The sequence below is a fragment of the Ictalurus furcatus genome, chromosome 22, assembly GCF_023375685.1.
Source record: "Ictalurus furcatus strain D&B chromosome 22, Billie_1.0, whole genome shotgun sequence".
In the NCBI taxonomy this organism is placed as follows: Eukaryota; Metazoa; Chordata; class Actinopteri; order Siluriformes; family Ictaluridae; genus Ictalurus; species Ictalurus furcatus.
In genome coordinates, this window is record NC_071276.1 from 7,510,882 (window position 1) to 7,530,105 (window position 19,224).

The following is a 19,224-nucleotide window of genomic DNA, read 5'->3' on the forward strand; positions in this document are numbered from 1 at the left end:
AATGGTGCATTTTAATATGAGTTTAAGTTTCGTAGCAGCAGTTATCTGTACCATTCATCTCTTACCTAGCTTACTATTATTAGCTGGCAGAAAAACAACTCAACCACAAAACGGTTGTGTTATCATCGTAAAAGGCATGTTTCCAACAGATCAGTGGTTAAATTCTGTTAACCCTTTCATTAAGGCTGTTTTTAGGAAAATATCAAATTTAAGTAAATCACCCCCAGATCACTCAAAACCACTATTGTAATGCAACATATCCTGATTATGCAATTATCCTGATTTCTGCTGCTCTCTAGACTATTTGGCATTTTCAGTGCAGCATATGTCTGTTACATCTGAAGCCTTCTATCCAAAAACCTATAATAAATAAATAAATAAATAAATACAACTTCAGTAAACACCTTAGTGTTTATTGAAATCAGTGCCATCATGCAACAGTCCTAAACTGTGTAAATGTTGTGTGGTGGGTTATTTTTTCTACCCAAACCCTGGCTTAAGCCTTTGGGTCATTTAATTGGGTAATTTTCTCAGTCTTGGGTAGTTTTTTGGGGTAGTTTTGTGTAACCCAACCGTTGGGTTATTGGTTGGGTCATTTTCACTGACAGTTGAATCAATGCACCCCTCCTCCTCCCCCACCCAAACACCTCAGCCCAGCTCATTGGGTCCAATTCAACTCAGTGTGGACTGTTTGAATTCGCCTCAGGTGGAGGTAGTGGTTTTTGAGGAGAGGAAACCAAATGGCCACAGTTAAGTTAATGTTCATCATTGTTAAGCATTAATGCTGCTGAAAATTCCTGGCCGAGTTTATTATATTTAGGCAGGGAGCTCTAAAAAATGTATTCATTGGAAAATAGTAACTCAGTGAGTGAAAATTAACTTTACCTATCACTACGGCTTCAAAAGTGAAGATGATGTACTGCTTCCTCAGGGTTGGCGTTACACTACTAGTGTCATGTGTTTATGTTGGCTGGGAAATATGGACTGAGGTTATTATATAATTCTCTGGGTCTGCATCTTATCTGAGACTCCGAGTTAGGGTTAGCTAGCTGGATGCTGTCACCAGTCACCGTAGGGATGAGTGATGCTAATCTAAAAGCTCACCTGAGTTGATAGCATTACTTTAGCATACAGCTCGCCGTAATATTAGGCATTCCTATTCCTGTTTTGAAAGTTGACAATAATGTAGCATTACAGCTCTTCACCATGATGTAATACAGAGAATGGGTTAACGTTAACTACATTTAGCAAGTGTTTTGGACAAGGCCAGCTGTAGTAATTCGCATTAGGAGGATGGGTTAGGTCCGGGTTTCTTCATGTATTCAGTGAAGGTTAATGCTGGTTATCAGGTGCAGACAGTCAGTGGCTAACAGAACTTAGCTAGCTCAGTAATGTCAAGGCCAAAAGTTCTTCACAAGGTTAACGTGACAAAAAGAGAGGATAGGGTTTAGGTTGTAATGCTTTTCACCATCTCTGTAATGTTTGTTGACTTAATTAGGTTGTTCAAAAAATTGGCATTGAAGTGCTAAAGGCTGGAAAATAAACATTCGCAAGCTAGCTAGAGTTTCCTGGTGAGTCTACAGCGTCATTTTGTTCATTAGGAGAGCGGAGGCCACATTTCCAAAATTTCTCAGTTGAAGCCCAAAGGCATTTCTTCATATTTTGTAGCTAACAACTAACCAACACTCTTTTTGCTCTTTTACAGCTTTTCAGACGGAAGGAAGTGGGTCTCTTGTCTTCCCAGATGGCCGGGAGATTTGTAAGAAGATGCATCAACTCCAATTCTTACATCTGTCTAATGTTTAAATGATTTTAATGAATGTCACCTGAATTTCATGCAATTGTTAGCATAGTTAAAAGCAACACAAAATGTTTTCTGCAAGTGTGTTAAAAATGAACACATGATTGAGTGAAGGTCCGTATCAAAATATTTATCCATAAAACCATTACTGTACACTAGAAAAAGCAAAAAGGTGCGATAACAGTCCAGTTTACATGACATTAAATGCACCGCTATCTTCGTTAGCTTTGGTTTACTTGTTTGTAATGCCCACTGGATCGTAAGTTGGTGAAAATCTGACGTTTTCATCTTAAATATATGACTTATTTGAGTCAATTATTTCAAAGTCTATATGTAAACACCACTTTAGCAGCTCTAGCAATACATTTCTGAACACTTTCTTGTGTATAAATAAAGGAGATAGCATGCTGACATATTTGTTTATAATGTGGTAGATTTGACATTTTCAAAGAGTAAAAATAACCCTGAAAATATTAAAACATTTATGAAATCAAATTAACCCAGGGTTTTTGTAAAAAATGAAAACATCCTTTCAGTTGGAAAAACAAGCCATTTGCTGGGTTAAAATGAACAAGACAACTTGATGGGTTTGTTTAACCCAAAATGTCCTATACCCAGCCGTTGGGCTAAAAATAACCCGATTTGGGTTGTTTTTAACCCAGTGTACATTTCAATTATGTTGCTCCTGTATATTTTATTCAAAAACAATGTCTGAATGTTAAAACTTTTGTTTCTAAACACATTGGAAGAATTCAAGAATTCCAATTCAAGTTCATATGATATACAATTTAAAGTAAAGAATCTAGATGTTTTTAAATGCTTTGTGCATGAAGGGGTTAATGACCAGAGCAGTGTCTTTGGCTGTGAGACTTGTTGGCGCAGAATTATTGCTTATAAACAAGGCTCAGGACAATCATTTTGTTGTCCTAAGAATGTGCCAATCATTTTGTTGTCCTAAGAATCACAGAATGTGCCTTTAAAACAGAGAAATAAAAGTCTAATAAAATTAGACTTTTACGATAACATTTATAGACCTACTGTACGGCTGTAAATCTGTCTCACTGGACAAGTTTACACTTTTTTTTATACCTTTTGGCATCAGGGTTCTCTGGGAATAACAAAATTCTTTCATGATCATATTGTTTAAAGTCTAAAACCACATTAGCCTGGCGTTATTGTAGTGAACTACTATTCTATAGTGTTTTAGGCTTCTTCTAAAATTGAATTTGTAGACATTTTAAGACATGAAATACGTCATATTTTCCACACAAAGTCCAGCACTTGCCTGCAAATGGTTTCCCTTCTGTCCCGTGTATGAACCTGCCTGTTGTTTAATCTGATCTCTTAGCTACTGCAGTCAGTGCTCTGTGGGTGTGACTGTATACCTGACAACCACTTACACTAAATTATATTACACAGCAAATGAAAAGAGAAGAGGAAAGAACATGTCAACATGTTTTGATTACTGATTCAAAACGAGACGTCAGGTGTTGAGAACATGATAAACATGATAAACAGCTTAGTGTTGAGACAGATGTCTTCGCCATACTCACTAACTTCTCATTAGTGGGCTGATGATTCTCCTGATGATTTCCCCAGGATTTAATTTCATCACAGTGTCTGTTTCACACTCATACAGTTTATAAAACAGTCTATGTAAAGTCTCTTTAGGGAAATTTAACTCATTCCCATTTGTATTGTTCATTAATGCAAATGACACTGGTATTGGTTCACTAGGGAAGTGATGTCCTGTACTTCCCCATGTGGGGACCTTCCAACTGTATTTAGTGTATCTTGCTTGTCTGAGACGTTAGCACTGCTATAATGTAATGTCCTTTATTGAGGGTGTGTCAGAGAGATCGCCCTTCATGAGCGATTGCCCTAAATTTGACTCGTTGCTGGAATCATTTGATTGGTCACTTGATGAAAATCCCATGTAAATTTACTATAAGAAATTGATCCAAACAAAAGAATATATAATTTCTGACGAACTGCAGAGTGGGATTTATTTATATTTCCATGCTTTAACTATCACATTACTGATACAAAAATTCTCATCCCCTTTACAAATAAGATACATACCTATTAAGGCAATCACACTGATATACTCAAAAGTTAAAGGAAACATATTAAATGTGTTTTTATTGAAATATTTGTGATGTGTTCAGCGACTCTGTTGCTGATTTGCTGGTTGGTGCTGTGCTTTTGTTATTCCCATGAGACGTTAGCAATTGTGTGCTGTGCTAATGTCACAGATAGACATTGCTAGTGCAGATGTTTAATGCAAGAAAAAAATTCAGTGATCCCAAACATAAGAAATAACAGTCGTGGCGTTGATAGTGATATTAGCATGAAGGTTGAAGCTTTTGGAACCTGATCTGTTTAAGCAGAGTATACAGATGAGAAGGTGAGAGCTGCAGGACTGAATCTCATTGGTACCACTAGCAGCACGTCGTTCTCCCAAATTCAGAAAAGACAGCCCATCCTGCTATAGGATGGATTAATAAAAATAAATAAAATGTACAGAAATGTTGCCTAGCTCAAAACCGTAGCCATTTTGAAGCAAAAACATCACTCTCAGTTAGAAGAGCCATCCATCCATTTTCTGTACCACTTATCCTACACGGGGTCTCAAGGAGCCTGGAGCCTTTCCCAGGGAACTCGGGGCATACCCCCTGGACAGGGTGCCAGTTCATCGCAGGGCACAATCGCAAACACACATTTACACACTATGGATGCCAATCAAGCTAAACGCATGTCTTTGGACCGGAAAACCGAAGCACCCAGAGGAAACCCCCGAAGCACAAGGAGAACATGCGAACTCTGCACACTCAAGGCAGAGGTGGGAATCGAGCCCTCAACCCTGAAGGTTCAAGGCAAACGTACTAACCACACTCAGCAGACTCAACTAGGAGATGTGGATAAAAATATGAAGGCAGAATTGTATACGTAATTCAGATGATAATATACCATACTTCCATCGTGATTTGTATAGGCCTATTTTTAACGTCTTATTCTGTAAGACGTCTTACTCTGTTAATTCTATTAACCAAACAGTGGCACTGGAAACATTTAGACATCCAGTTTGCTAGAGTGCTCGCCAACAACTTCCTTGCATTGTTAGCTACATTAGCCAGTACAAAACTAAAGAAACAAAATTCAGAGACCAAACAGGTCTCTCTCTTTTTTTTGTTTTTAGCATTATTTTATTTTATTATATCAAAGAAATATTAAAATATAATTACACTTAAACACTGATTCGCTGAGTCCCACAATGAAATGCCTTGAAATGCACTGATGCCATCTTTGTTTATCAGAATTTTTTTTTATAACCTTAAGTGTTCTTTGGTTGTCCCTCAGTGAGAACCCTTAATGGTTCTATGTACATAAAACTGTAGAACAGTGTTTCCCTGTCAGAAAGGGTTCCAAGTAGAACCGCTTTAGAAATCCAAAGACACTTCATGAATCTATACAGTGGACCAGAACAGCTGAAGAACTTCTTTGTAGTGCAATTTTTTTTAGCTTTGATATTTAGATTTTTTATTATTTTTTATTTTTTTTATTTAAGGCGTATCATCAGATAGACCAATAGCAGATGTTGCCCGAGAGGAGGCGTACACGAATCCATAATGGTGCAACGGTTAAAGCGTGTTTCTCACTCACAGCGACTCACTTTTCTCATTCGAGTCGTTCGAACTGCAGTTTGAAGTGAATCGAATTACTCGCGTGTGATTCACCAGGCCTACTTCGCGCTCTTACCTGTGATTCGACTCAGCTGACTCACTCAAAAGAGTCGTTTGAGAATCCCTCATCACTGGAATCGTTTGGAAATGTACACCTGGTGTGAGAGGCCATTAAAGAGTGAATAACCAACCTGATTAATTTATATAGCTATGTTATTCACCTGGAAACTGGAGATGACCATACTGAACATAATCTTATAATAATAATGATAATAAAATGTACAAAGTGAGCTGCACAGACAGGGTAGAGGCGAAGCACGTGCATGGTGTTGGGTATCAGGAGTCTGTTTAAGATTTGCTCATGGACGCTTGTGTAATATAGATTACTTAAGAGTCACCTCCTCTTTAGCTTCCTGGACAATATTTTTTGCCTCTCTCTCTCTCTCTCTCTGTCTCTCTCTCGCACACACACACACACGAGAGGAACTATGCTTGTGCGATAGGCAGATGATCTCCTCGTTGAGATCAGTGAGATCAGTGAGCGGTTAAGAAGAGTTCCTGTTGTATCGCACGCTTCTTCTGGATTGGCGGATCGATCCGGTTTGTGCGCCCTCGCGCCACACCGTGACATTGGCGACGCCGCGCGCTCAACAGACTGGCGGGCTGCTGCTCGGGAACTATGGAGGAGAAAGCGAAGGGTGACAGCGCCAAGGACCAAGACGCAACCTCTGCACCGTATCAGCGGAGGATTTGGAAGAATTTCCAGGACAAGACCAGACCGTTTTTGAGCCCGAAACTCGGCTCGGAAAGACGCAGCGCGGACGTGAAGAAAGAGAGCGGCTTGTGGATGTTCAAGCGGAAAAAGAAACCGGTTCTGGACCGCATCTTCTCATCCTCTCAGCCGAACCTCAGCAGCTCGAGTCCGGGGTCTGTCCAAGGCGACAGCGCGGGACCGAGCTGCAGTGAAGGACCGGGGAAGTCCTCGCTCGCTGCTGTGGAAAGAGCTACTGCAGTGACACACATGCACACACATGAGGTTTCGGTGTCGGCCCACGGCAGCCCGCGGCTCAGTGTGGCTCATTTAACCGCGTCTCAGCCCAAAAGCTCGTCCTTGGGCTCGGCGTGCTTCGAGAAGCTCGTGCTGAACTCAGCGGACGTTTCCGGTCAGGACAAGCTGAGCAAAAACCCCAGCGATTCGGTAAGTGTCCGGGTCACTAATAATAATAATAATAATAATAATAATAATAATAATAATAATAATAATAATAAAGTGTCTAAATGTGCATGAAAGAGCAAACTAAACCAGTTCATTTCCCAGAACCAACCCAAATCAAGTTTCCTCTTGGGAAAAAAAAAAAAGAAGAAGAAAAGTTAGGCTGCATTTCCATAACATGCAACATCAAATCTAATCACTATAATATTTCATTCTCGACTTCATTCTCATGATCAGACCCATAATGAACAGGATTATGGAGGTAAGAGATTATTTCTGCAGTATGGAGCAGTGGGTTGAAGCCTTTCACCCGAATTGAGGAAGAGGAAGAGATGGATGTCCATTGTGTGGTGCTGATGCTGCACTCATGTCCATACTGACAGTTGTCATAAAACAAAGCAGAACAGGTATAACTAGAAATCCAGCATGTGTTGAATAGTGTATTACACAAATGCAAGAAACTATTCAATCATAAGGTATATTTTTAGTTGCCTTTTGAGCAGCGATAACTAACAGTAGAATAATACCCAGATTTCTCTCTAATCCTCAAATCTCCAGAGCATTGGCGGAGTTTGGGAGGGGGGAGGGCGGAGGCGCGAAGATCACGAAGATTTTTTTTTGGTCAATTTATTTTCAACGTCAAATATCCATACTAAATCATTTTTTATTACAAAATTGGTTAAAAAAATCATTACGGCGCAGGCTACTAAACGGCGTGTTGCAATTTGTTTACATGTTCGTCATTTCCCTTGAACAGTAACGCTGTGATGACCGTTAGATACCGTTGTTCGCATTTGCTCACCAAGAAGATATGAAAAATGGGAAATATGAAAAGATATCGATCTGGTGCGTGTAATCCGAGAGAGAGGTCGGAGGAAGGGACGGGCGATATCTTATCGTTTGCGATATAGCGGTAGAAATTCTCCCCACAATAAGAATGATTTTTCCCGCGATAATAACGATAAAGCCTAGTTGATGACGTGTTTCTGTATACGACGGTCTGCGACCCACTCGCAGCTCACGTGCAGAGCGAAAACAAGTACGGCGGAAGGCGGACGTGAAGCTGAGGAGGAGTCTATCGCTAAACGAGGAGCTACTGTACCTCTACATTCTGGAACTGGTTTGGTTACAGAAAGTCAGTTTTAATTTTAGATGAGTGTTTGTGTTTCTGAGGCTCTCAAGATCACAGCTATCACGTGTAGCTAAAAACAGTGGCGAACGTTACTATATTTATATCGTCATTGATATCGTTATCGCAATAAATACCAGAGAATATCGCGATATAGTTTGAAGTCCATATCGCCCATCCCTAATTGGAGGAACAGTGGAGGAAAAACTCTCTAGTTGTGCCCCACTGATGAGCTATTTTTGTCGTGCCGGCAAGCCCTCTGAAGTGACAGACCTTTCTGCTGATGGTGCTGTTGTTAGCGCTTTGGAGGATGGAGATGCTAACCAGGTGGTGTCCAACAACACTGAGGTTTTCCAGTCCTTAGCAAACTCCTCTGCAGAGGATAATATCAGTGGGGATGTTCAGGAGCAACAGAAAGTTGACGAGACAGATCAGCGTTGTCAGTCAGGGTCAGAAGAAGCCGGATGCTAACTCTGACTGTACAGCCTGCATCGACAAGTCTGAGGGTAACGGCTCATTCCAGCTCGACATAATCGAGCAATCTGTCCATTCATGTTTGAAATTGCATTTACTGCCACTATTTTTTTTATTACATGACAAGATATTAATAATGAGGGGGCCCCCCATCTGACCATCTAATAGTATTATTCATAACACTAGACACTTCATTTTAAAACACAGGAAGATCTTTTTGCATTGTAGACTTTATGTAAAGTCTCAAGCTGCTGCCAAACCCTCAGAATGCTGTAAACTCAGTGGTTTTCACTTCGGGGTGTGAAAACTGAAAACTTTCGCCTTTGTCGTCGACAAAACTCCTGTTCCTGTGTGACATGCCTGGCTTATTTCAATTGAACCTAAAAGCCTAGCAGTCAAACAGTGATCTCTAATAACACACTCAATACAGCACTGTAGGACTGAGACATTGAAAAGCTTCCCCTTCAGTAATTTAGCCTGGGTCATATTAGTAAATAAATGAAGGCAGTCTCTCTATAATCATCTGTGATGCGTTTAAACTCTAACTGCCTCCCACTTCACTGAACACTTCTATCATGGGAGACTGTCCTTCTAGCTCTTGGAGTAGAAGAGCTGATGTAGTTGAACAGATTGCTGTGCACTGTGTACACAGCATGTAGGTTTTTAATGGTCCTTAACAGCATCATATGTTCAGCAAAGAACCTTCTTTTTGTCAAGAACCATTTTTCATTGGGCTCCCGAGTTGAGCTATATGGTTCTTTGGAGATTAAATAAGATCTTTATGGTTCATTATAAGTTCATCAGAGCAGTGTAAAGGTTTTTCAAGGTATCATCCCTTAACAGGTTAACGTGAGCCCTATAAGGTTCTTTGTGGGACTGGAAAAGGTTCTCCTTGCATCACTTTTAAGAACCTTACTTAGTCCTTAAAGCACTAAGGTTTTTTTTTTTTTTTTTTTTTAAGAGAACTTATGATAACATGGTTCCTTGTGGCATTGCTGTGAAGAACCATTTCTGGGTTCTTTAAAGCACCAGTAAATAGATGGTTCTCTAAAGAACTTGAGAGTAAAAGGTTCTTTGTGCAACTTAAAAGGTTTCTCCTATGGCATCAGGCTGGAAAAACCCTTTCTGGTTCTGATTGAAACCTTTATTTTTAAGCGTGTACTTCAGCCAGCCAGCCAAACATTTTCACTCGGGTCAGATTGTAAACAATGGAAAATGAAAGTGTCCTCATCTCATAGCACCATGAGTCTGCTAAACATCTATCAGGCTTTTACAGTGAAAGCAGCTGAGAGGAAGTGAGCTTATTACTATATGCTGTATGGAAAAGTAGTTCACAAAAAGAAGTCATTAAGAAATAACAGAAGTGGAAGGTGGCTCAGGCATAGTGATTTTACCAGGATAGGCATACATGGTTTGCGTTACTTATAAATATGAGATTGTATCTTATTCAGGAAATGTTTAACACCAGACAAGGACATATTTCATCATATGATGTAATTATATTTTGTGACAAATTACTCTGGTGACTTAAACAGATATTATATATATGATACAGCAATTTGTTGCCGACACATACGCGACTTTTATCTGGTTCCTCTGGTTTCTCCATGGACTTTAATATTCGTTATGCATTAATAAGGATACAAAAGAATACAATTTTAAATCAGTACATGTTTGAAGAGCAGGATCCTCCATTTCCTATCCACAGTACAGGACTCCAGGAGTGGAATTGGAGAATCCTCGTGTTATTGAGATTTGGATTAAACCCATTAAGTTCATGTGACCAGCCAAATAGGCTAATAACTACATATCGAAATAATATAAAAACATTTATAAAGTGGGTCTGGACTTGCATTCCTCGTAACTATATGCATGTACTGTCTTATTAGTTTTACTGTACTTACCCGAACAATTCATAAATACTGAATAATATGTTTTAAGATTTATAACTGAATAATATATGCCCTGTTTGGAGCCATTCATAATGAACAGTCTCTATCAGTTCATGAATAAATCCAAATAATTTCTCTGTATCTATGCCTTGCACTTTATGTAATATACATACTTTTTGCTACTTCTGTACTGGCCTCTTTTGTTTTAAAAAATGCACCCCTTGAGAGAGAGGGGACGGTTGGTGTCAAATGCAATGTACTGTGCACTCATTGGTTAAAAATAACGGCATATTCAGGTACATATAGATGATGCAATAATAAAGTGGTGTTGATCACACAAGGTCAAAAGTGAACACTCAGATCAGATCTGCCTTTTTGTTGTCATCACGTTTTTATTATATGCAGTTAAATTTCATGAAGGCCATGTGCACAGAGACATCCTTTTTTGCACTGTTTATATTGCAAGAACTTTGTCAGAGGCTGCTATCCGGCTTTCGACTTTCTGTGTCGTAATGCTGTATTTTTTGTATTTCAGTGCATTCGGTTACATCAGAAGTGGAAGTATTTCCAGTTTGCAATTACTACAAGCCTTGCCTGATAACAACAAGTGTATGTTACGGTTTCACTTGTGGTGTATGGCAGCCAATCCTCAACAGCTTCCTGTGACAGTTTTACAGATTGATGTTAGTAAGAGGGCCTGTGTGGTGAAACTTGTACATGTTTACCATTTAGGTTTCATTGTGGAGCTCATGAAGTCTTCATTCAGCCACCTTGTGGCCTGATTCTGTCCTAGCCTCAGGAATCGCCTTTGAAGTTGTTCTCTCTGGTGTCCTGACACACATGCTGCTCTAATGATAGGCGCTCAGTTCACTCACTCAAAGCTAGAAGGCTTCTCCATTCATAAAATATACACAGTGGGGTCTGAGACCACATTGAAAATCTTTTGACATTCTGAAATATTTATCACAAAGAAAGTAAATGTTCAATATGTTGGATGTTTAATATTTGAGATTCTGCGTTATTTCTAGGTCGCTGATTTTCCTCATGCCTAATGTCTTTTATCGAAGCTTGTGTTCAGACGACGCTCTGACGGATTTGATCTTACATGGATCATAAGCTTTTGCACAAACTTGTGGAGTCCATGCCAGCTCGATTGCACACTGCCATTAAAGCAAAAAATAATGGGACATACCAAATACTAAGAAACTCTGTGACAGTGGTAGTTTTTTACCATGGTGAGCGGTGGGTAAAAATCTGAATATTGAATAAAATAAAAAATGTGGTTGGGTGTCATGCCTGGAGATGGATCTTGAGATTTGTAGGCTGGTATTTGGCCGTTTAACACTTATTTATTTCCCCCACAAACCTAACATATGGCTTCATCCAAATTTATTGGTTCAGCTCGAATCCACAATGTTCCCAGATCGCCGATGTAACATTTGGTTTCCCAACAAGATCCATCGCAGCAACAGAACCCGAAGTGAAATAGCAGAATTCGCCTGACTGGATTTTTCCACACTCAAACAAACTCGTGCCAAACTAACAGACAACACCATATAAGGTTTGATTATGATTACGTAATTTGTGTTTTAACATAAAATCTCCCGCTATATGGTAGGCTATAAATATAAATAAATGTTGCAACTGTTGTTATTATTATACTTGTATACAAAATGTTGTACTTTGTACGTGTCATAGTGCCCACTCAAGCACATTAACGTGGCGTGATGTGACACTACCGCAGGTGGCACTCCACCACTGTGGTGGCAAACTACCACCGCGGTGGTGCGGTTGTCATGGCCACCGTCACAACCTTAGACTTGTCAGTAATTTTTTTATGACTATTGTTGTATTAAATTAGAAAAGAATGCAAAATGGAGGCATTTTCACTAGTGGTCACAGATTTGTGGACCCCACTGTATGTTAAAAGATATATGTGGTGCGGCTATGGCTCAGGTGGTAGAGGGGGTTGTCCACTAATCGTAGGGTTGGAAGTTCGATTCCCGGCCCACGTGACTCCACATGCCGAAGTGTCCACGGGCAAGACGCTGAACCCCAAGTTGCTCCCGATGGCAAGTTAGCGCCTTGCATGGCAGCTCTGCTACCATTGGTGTGTGTGAATGAGACACAGTGTAAAGCACTTTGGATAAAAGCGCTATATAAGTGCAGACCATTTAGGATGCGTTAAGACTAGTTTGTGTGAAGTGTTGCAGGCAAAATACAAGGTCTTCATTTAGACTACACTTTATTATTATTCAATTATTATTCAATTCCATTCAGTAGACATAGTCAGAAAGCAGATTTACAGAAATCCAGATGTAGAGTGTAGATTGTAGCTGTTAGATATAGATCCCTAATGAGCAAGACAAATGCGACAGTGCCATGGAAAATACCTCTGAGAGGACAGGAGGAAGAAACCATTTTGCGACTCCATCCTCTACTGGGTGACACAGAATAGCAATGATTACAGCAGTCTGTACAGGAATTCATGGAGTTTATTGTGATTGTTGCAGGCAAAAATGCTTGATTTTGCTGCGGCTTTTTTCAAAGTTTGTCGGTCTTTTGCAGAATAGTTGAATTGGCGAAATTACAATTGCATGGAATTCTTTTGCACGCTGTCTCGCAGTGATGTTTGTTGGTAAATAAGACCTTTTAGATGTTCGCCGCACGTGAATCGAAGAGGGCGTTGGCTGAATGCACGTTGTGATGACGTCACGTGACGCGTCTTGGCCCAAATCTGCCGAAAATCTGCATCATTTTGAAAAATTGCAAGCTCCTCTGAATACTGCAGTTTGCTTGAAACCATGAAATCCTGGAACGACTGATTACAGTATTACGTGGTCATTTTATGTAAACAACATTCAAAAACCATGTAAATGCTCTTAATCCAGGAGCAAAGGTCAAATTCTGCCATCTCTGTAAATTTGGCTTGCATAATTCATGAATGTGGATGAATGAATATAGAAAGTTTGCCCAAACATTAATCAACATAGAGCATTCAGTCCTTTGTAATAGGTATTGTTTCAGAGCCGATTTGCTGTTGCTATCTTCATCACGTTTCCTCTTACTCTCAGAGCGGTAAACCACAGTGGGCCAACCACCCACCTAACTTACTCAGTCTGGTGCTCTCTGGCTGCTTTGCTCACTGTGTGTCTTCACGACTTAATGATCTTTCCCAGCACCCCTGGAGGCTTGTGATGATAACAAGAAGACACATAAAATGGAGGATGTGCTGTTTATAGGCTGCTTGTTATAGCTTGACTTTTCGAGCTGGAGCTACATTGTCTTTACAGTATCCTGATGGAGGAATGACTGAATATCTGACTGGATGGTTCAGGACATCTGATTGTATTGAAGCCGAAGGCTTGTTTGTCTCTGTTGTATGTTTCTAGTTTGGAGGCATGGACTTCTGAAATATTTTATAGTCACAACAGGCTTTTGAGCTTTAATTTTTGGCTTTTTTGACTCAGGCATGGCCTCTCTTTTGGTTTACGGGTTTCAGACTAGTTTCTCTTTTTGTTTGGCTACTTTACAGATTGCTCATTTCTTGATTACTTTTCTCCTGAGGTTACTTTATAGCTGGTGGCTGAGTCTTCTTGAAGTCAAAACCAGTGGTCTCAATGGAAGTTATGATTTAACGTGCCTTTGGGTCCACAGTTATATTGCTCAGCTTCAGTATAATTTGGATTATTAAAGCATAACAATTACCATAGATATAATTGAATTATGACCCCACTTACAGGTCTGGGGTGAAACTGAGTTGTAATTAATAAAGTAGTCAAGAGGTCCTAAATAAAGATGAATAAATGCTTTAGGGAAAACAAAGTTGCAATGAAACGCACATTTTCAGGTTTAATACCATTTTTATTTTTGAAATATCCTATATCTGTGGAAAAATATATTGAATATTCAAAGCTCCAAGTGTAAAATATGCAGATTGGTCTATGATAATATATATAAATAGAATTTTTCTTTAAAATATTGCATCATACAGTTATCTTATTAAACTGAGGTCTACTTGGGATCTCTTGATTTCATGCTAGCCGCTGCATCACACACACTACACCCTTTCAAAAACGATAGTTAAAGCTGGTCCTGCATTAACTATATGATGAAAGCTCTGATGAAAGCTCTGTGCTGCGCTTTTATTTCTTTGCTTGTACATAATTGTCTTCCAGATGAAAGGCCGAAGAAAGGTTACATGGATATAGTGGCCCTGAGCCTCAATTAAATACGATAAAATCACAACAATAATCTGATGTCCAATGTCATTTTCATCCATAAATTCAGGCACAGCAACAAAGACTGAGCAGATGCTAAATATTTGCACGAGAAAAGGATCTCTATTGAATCGGTTTAGCATGTAAATAAACCAAAACCATTTGCACTTCAATGCAAACCGAATTAATGATGACTGTGCCTTTTAATACGCATGCAAATAGGCCACGGAAACAGCATCAATAAATAAATTTTACTCCAATAACCATAGGTGTAGCTCTGTATGTGGCAGATTATGTCTGTGATTACTATTTTAAATGCAAGCGTGCATGTGTGGGTTGTTTTCGTGTTTGATACGTGCCAGAAAACTACCATCTTGTTGGCAGTGTCTGTCTTGCTGTAGCAAGACTCCTGTATCCTGCAGTTGGAGTCATGTGTGGGTATGTGCAGAGAGTATCTGTTGCTCAACGCTATATTTATTGGGACACCTAGTTCACCCAGAGATATAATTATTGTAGAAAGCCTGTGCCTCCTCAAGATAATTATCCTAAAGTCTCGGCATTGATCTGGCTGTGAATAATGTGGCTGAATATCTTGGCCGTTCTCAGCAGACAGAGACAGGACAGTTCATAACGATCCCAGTGTTAGTTATCAGTCCTGATATTGCATGTGAAATGACAAGTCTGATTCCGTATCAGTGTATGGATAGAGAGGCGGAGCTAAACATTAGGGGCGTGACGATTTGACGGTTTGGACCCATGCATCCATTTAAAAGGCAACACTTGAAATGAACTGACGCAAGGGTCGTAAATGAATAACTATCGAAAAAGGACAGACAACTGGTGTGTCAAAAAATGATTGATATTTTTAAATTGCTGTGTAAAGCAAGGTGATTTGCCTGCAACTTCTATAACAATCCTTCTCTATGTCATCATCATTCACGAATTTACGTTACACGTAGCTGAGATTCTGAACAAAGTTCATTTTTGAAGCTGTAAACAAAAATGAAGAAATTAGTGATGTGTCAAAAGATACATATGAGAATGCAGAGCATGGTGCTGTGTTCCTGGTTCAATTCTGAGCTGAGGTTACGGTCACATGTTCTCCCAATGTCTGTGTGGGTTTCCTCTGGGTTCTTCGGCTACATCTGCTGTAGGTGTAGACAATTCCACAGTAGCCTCAGCCTCTAATAACTCTTCTGCGGTACGCTTCTGATGTCTTTTACACACCTTTCTGGCCACAAGCTTCCGAATCTTGGTTCTGATTGGCTCTCTGCACTTCTGTTTACCAGTTTGCAAAGGAAAAATAAGCTTTTTAACAGCAAAACGAGAGCCTTTTTGGAAGAAGATATAATCGCTGGACTGAAAGACATTCACAAAATCTCATGTTAAAAATGTATTAAATAGATTTGTTTGAGGCATTTGGTGGTGAGCAAATGAGATAGAGATGGCTACAGGACAATTCTGTGGTTTCTTGGTGAAAAAAGGTTGCATGTACAGGGATATCCATACACTAGAAGGCAGCATCCATGCTCCCCCCAGCCATATATACATTTACAAATTGTTAGAAACAGCTTTTATTGATAATTTTCACCTTCTGTTGTTTATGAGCAGCAAACTGTGGAGCGTTATGGTCTGTCTGTCTGTGGTGGTCTAAAATGATAAACTCATTAATATTCATGTACAGAGGTTCCCACTGGGCTGTAGGCTGATACCAGGCAGCAGTGTGGAAGTGAGGGCACTTACCCCTTTCCCATAGGGGAGGGAAAAAAGTCTGCCATTTAAAAAATGAATCAGTGAAGTAAAACTACACACACACACACACACACACACACACACACAAACAAAAAAACAACAACTGCATGTTGTATCATAAAACCCAAAACTCGGTCATGAAATCATATGGACCGGTCTCTACCATTATTATCATGTAGTCAAGTACATTATCACAGTCAGTAGCATATGTGCCATTTTTGTTGGAGGTGGGTTCCAACTAGGGTTGTCATGGTACCAACATTTCAGTAGTTGGTACCAATACCAGTAAAATTCCATGGTACTCGGTACCAAAGCAAAACACAAAAACATGCTAATTAAACAACACACTATTTTATTAACATAGTTAAATATCTATCTCTCTCTCTATATATTTTAAATGCCATTCTGTATACTTCAAGTGTTTCATTATTAAAGCTACTAGACTTATCCAGACAAGAGTAGAAATGTTTTTCTGACTGACTGATATTAAAGACAAAAACAGTGCTAGCCACACATCTATTATTTTCTAACACATACATTTCAGATATATATAGAGGTCATCAAAAAGCCTCAGTTGTGTAAAATTAGTACACCCCATCATGTCCTCCCATTTATTTTACCCCAATAATAGTTAAAGCATTAAATGGTTAATAAGGACTCCTGACCGTATTAGCATTAAACACGTGTATGCTAACCATTAAGTACGCAAAGACGAGGATGTTTTCTTGCAAGAACACTCTCCAATTAAATTACGCAACAACATTCATAATGCAACCGCTACCATCATTTTAAACTCACCTGCTTGAACCGCTTGAATAAATACTGCGGGTAAGCAGCCGCTCTTCCTGAAAGCAGTCTATCCGCACATAAATTTTAGGGGCGCGGCTTTTACACACTTAGCGGTAATAGTATCGAAAACGGAAAACGAGCGTCCGAGAGAAATACATGTATTTCGCATACTATATAGTAGGTAAGTATGCGGTTTTGGACGCAGCCATGGTAACCGGCGGAGCTGCTGCTTTGGCCGTTCTTGTTGCACGGTGCACCCATGAAAAGTTCCCGACTGACTACCTGCCAGGCAGCGCGTCAGTACCGGGTTACTACCGGTACTTATGAAAATCTGGTACCGGTACTTTTGAGAACCCTAGTTCCAAGCACTTTTTTTTCTAAAAGGTTTTTATCTGGCAGCATGGTGGCACAGCAGGTAGCATGGCCACCTCACAGCTCCAGGGTACCCTATTCTATCCTGAGCTTCTGTTACTGTCTGTGTGGAGTTTAATAAAAAAAGAAAAAAGTTTTGTTTGAAGCACTTAGTGGATCTGTCTTGCAGCCATTTTAATTAGAACTTGTTTGTCTTTAGACTGTCAGATACAAAGTAATGCTTTTAAGCAGAAGAGTATGAGGAAATGCACGTGTGTGGCCTTTATGTAAGGGTAGCCCAAAAATCTATAACCAGGACCATCAAGCTATCAGAATCGACCAGCTACTTTCACAGTGGAGCATCACTAGTTGCTAGGCCTACCTACACTGTTAGAAAAAAAAAGAGGTTCTTCAAAGGTTTATAAAAGGTTCTTTAGATAGTTTTGGTCTGTTAGCCCTTAAACACTCTGTTGCAGCGATAAGTGAAGAATTCTTAAGGGTTCTGGAATGAACCTTTTCAGTGTAGGCTTTTTGCCACTGCATAATGTATTGTTTTTTCCCCCCACAACATACTTGAAATAATAAATAAAACATCTAAAGTACTTCTTGACACGTGTGAGCATTAGTTTAATCTATATTGTGATCATTTTTCTTCAATAAAGAACACATGAAAGGTGATTGCAAGTCTTTAAAATGTAGTGTGATTAAGAAGAAAAGTTTATTTTGAGTGTCTTGTATTTTTAATACTTTACAATATTTTACAGTTTTCGAGTTAAATGTGTAAAATACGTGTATGCAGTGCAAAAATAATTAGAAGTCTAGGTTTCAGTACCTGGGTTTAATTACGAGTCATTTAGGACTGCTTGTTTGTCACTGTGTAATCTACTTTCTGCAGCTTAGAGATTGAGAGGCAGATGTAATTGGTGTTTCAGACTTCAGGCAGGATGGACAGTTGACTTTGTGAACGCTAATAAGATCGCAAATGACTGTAACTACTTTTTATTTATTTATTTATTTTTTTAAAGATTTGCTTAATGTGTGTGAATTTGATTGTAGTGGAACAGCACCGTTTCCGTTTAAACTTGATACTGAGTCATCTGTTATATGCTAGTATTACCTGATACATTACTGTAGGACTGTCCCTGACATATTTTAGAACTAAATATAGACTAATCACCCATCATACCACGAGGGAGAACTAGCACCTGCTGATGTTTTTATTAGCGTTAGTGAAGAGGACCACTTCATATCCTGGCCCAAGTGTTTGCCAGCTCCTGATTCATCATGTTCTCCAGAACATGCTCAAGTGTGAGTGAGTTGAGGCCTGTCTGAATCCCCTTGAAAGATGTCCCTGTACATCCTTCACCGTGTTGTGTGAAATAGTGTATTCGTTGGTAGTTAAATAGTTAGTTGCACTGCACCCTCCAAGCTTACTTGGGGCACAGGGATTTTTAGAATGGCTGTCACGGTTGCCTGTTGTAGGCACCTGTGAGCTGCCAGGGGAAGAACCAGACGTCTCTTCAGATGCTGCTGAGACTGGAGTCGAAACTGGCTCAACTGAGGTCCTTATCAACTTGCAGGTACACTACACTGATAATGATCAAGCAGGATAAAAGCATCCGAGTTGCCTGGAGCCTATCCCAGGGAACTCAGGGCACAAGGTCGGGGACGATCTGGATGGGATGCCAACTCATCACAGGGCACAATCACACACACATTCCCACACTCATTCACACACTATGGACAATTTGGGAATGCCAATCAGCCGACCACGCATGTCTTTGGACTGGGGGAGGAAACCAGAGTACCCATAGGAAACCCCTGAAGCACAGGGCGGAAGTAGGACCAACCCCAGAGGTGCAAGGAAAATGAGCTAATCACTAAGGCCCCCCCCCCCCCCCCCCCCCAAAAAAAAAAACA

General features: G+C 39.8%; 1 protein-coding gene across 4 annotated transcripts in view; it reads left to right on the forward strand.

Moving 5' to 3' along the window:
• The first annotated feature begins 5,663 nt into the window (after window positions 1-5,663).
• The window catches only part of mctp1a (multiple C2 domains, transmembrane 1a), a 171,045-nt gene continuing 157,484 nt past the window's right edge, over window positions 5,664-19,224 (forward strand). For all 4 annotated transcript variants that reach the window (XM_053653996.1, XM_053653998.1, XM_053653994.1 and 1 more), the window contains exon 1: window positions 5,664-6,682. In XM_053653996.1, coding sequence (XP_053509971.1) covers window positions 6,164-6,682 — 519 coding nt within the window. In that variant the 5' untranslated portion in view covers window positions 5,664-6,163. The remainder of the gene's footprint in view (window positions 6,683-19,224) is intronic.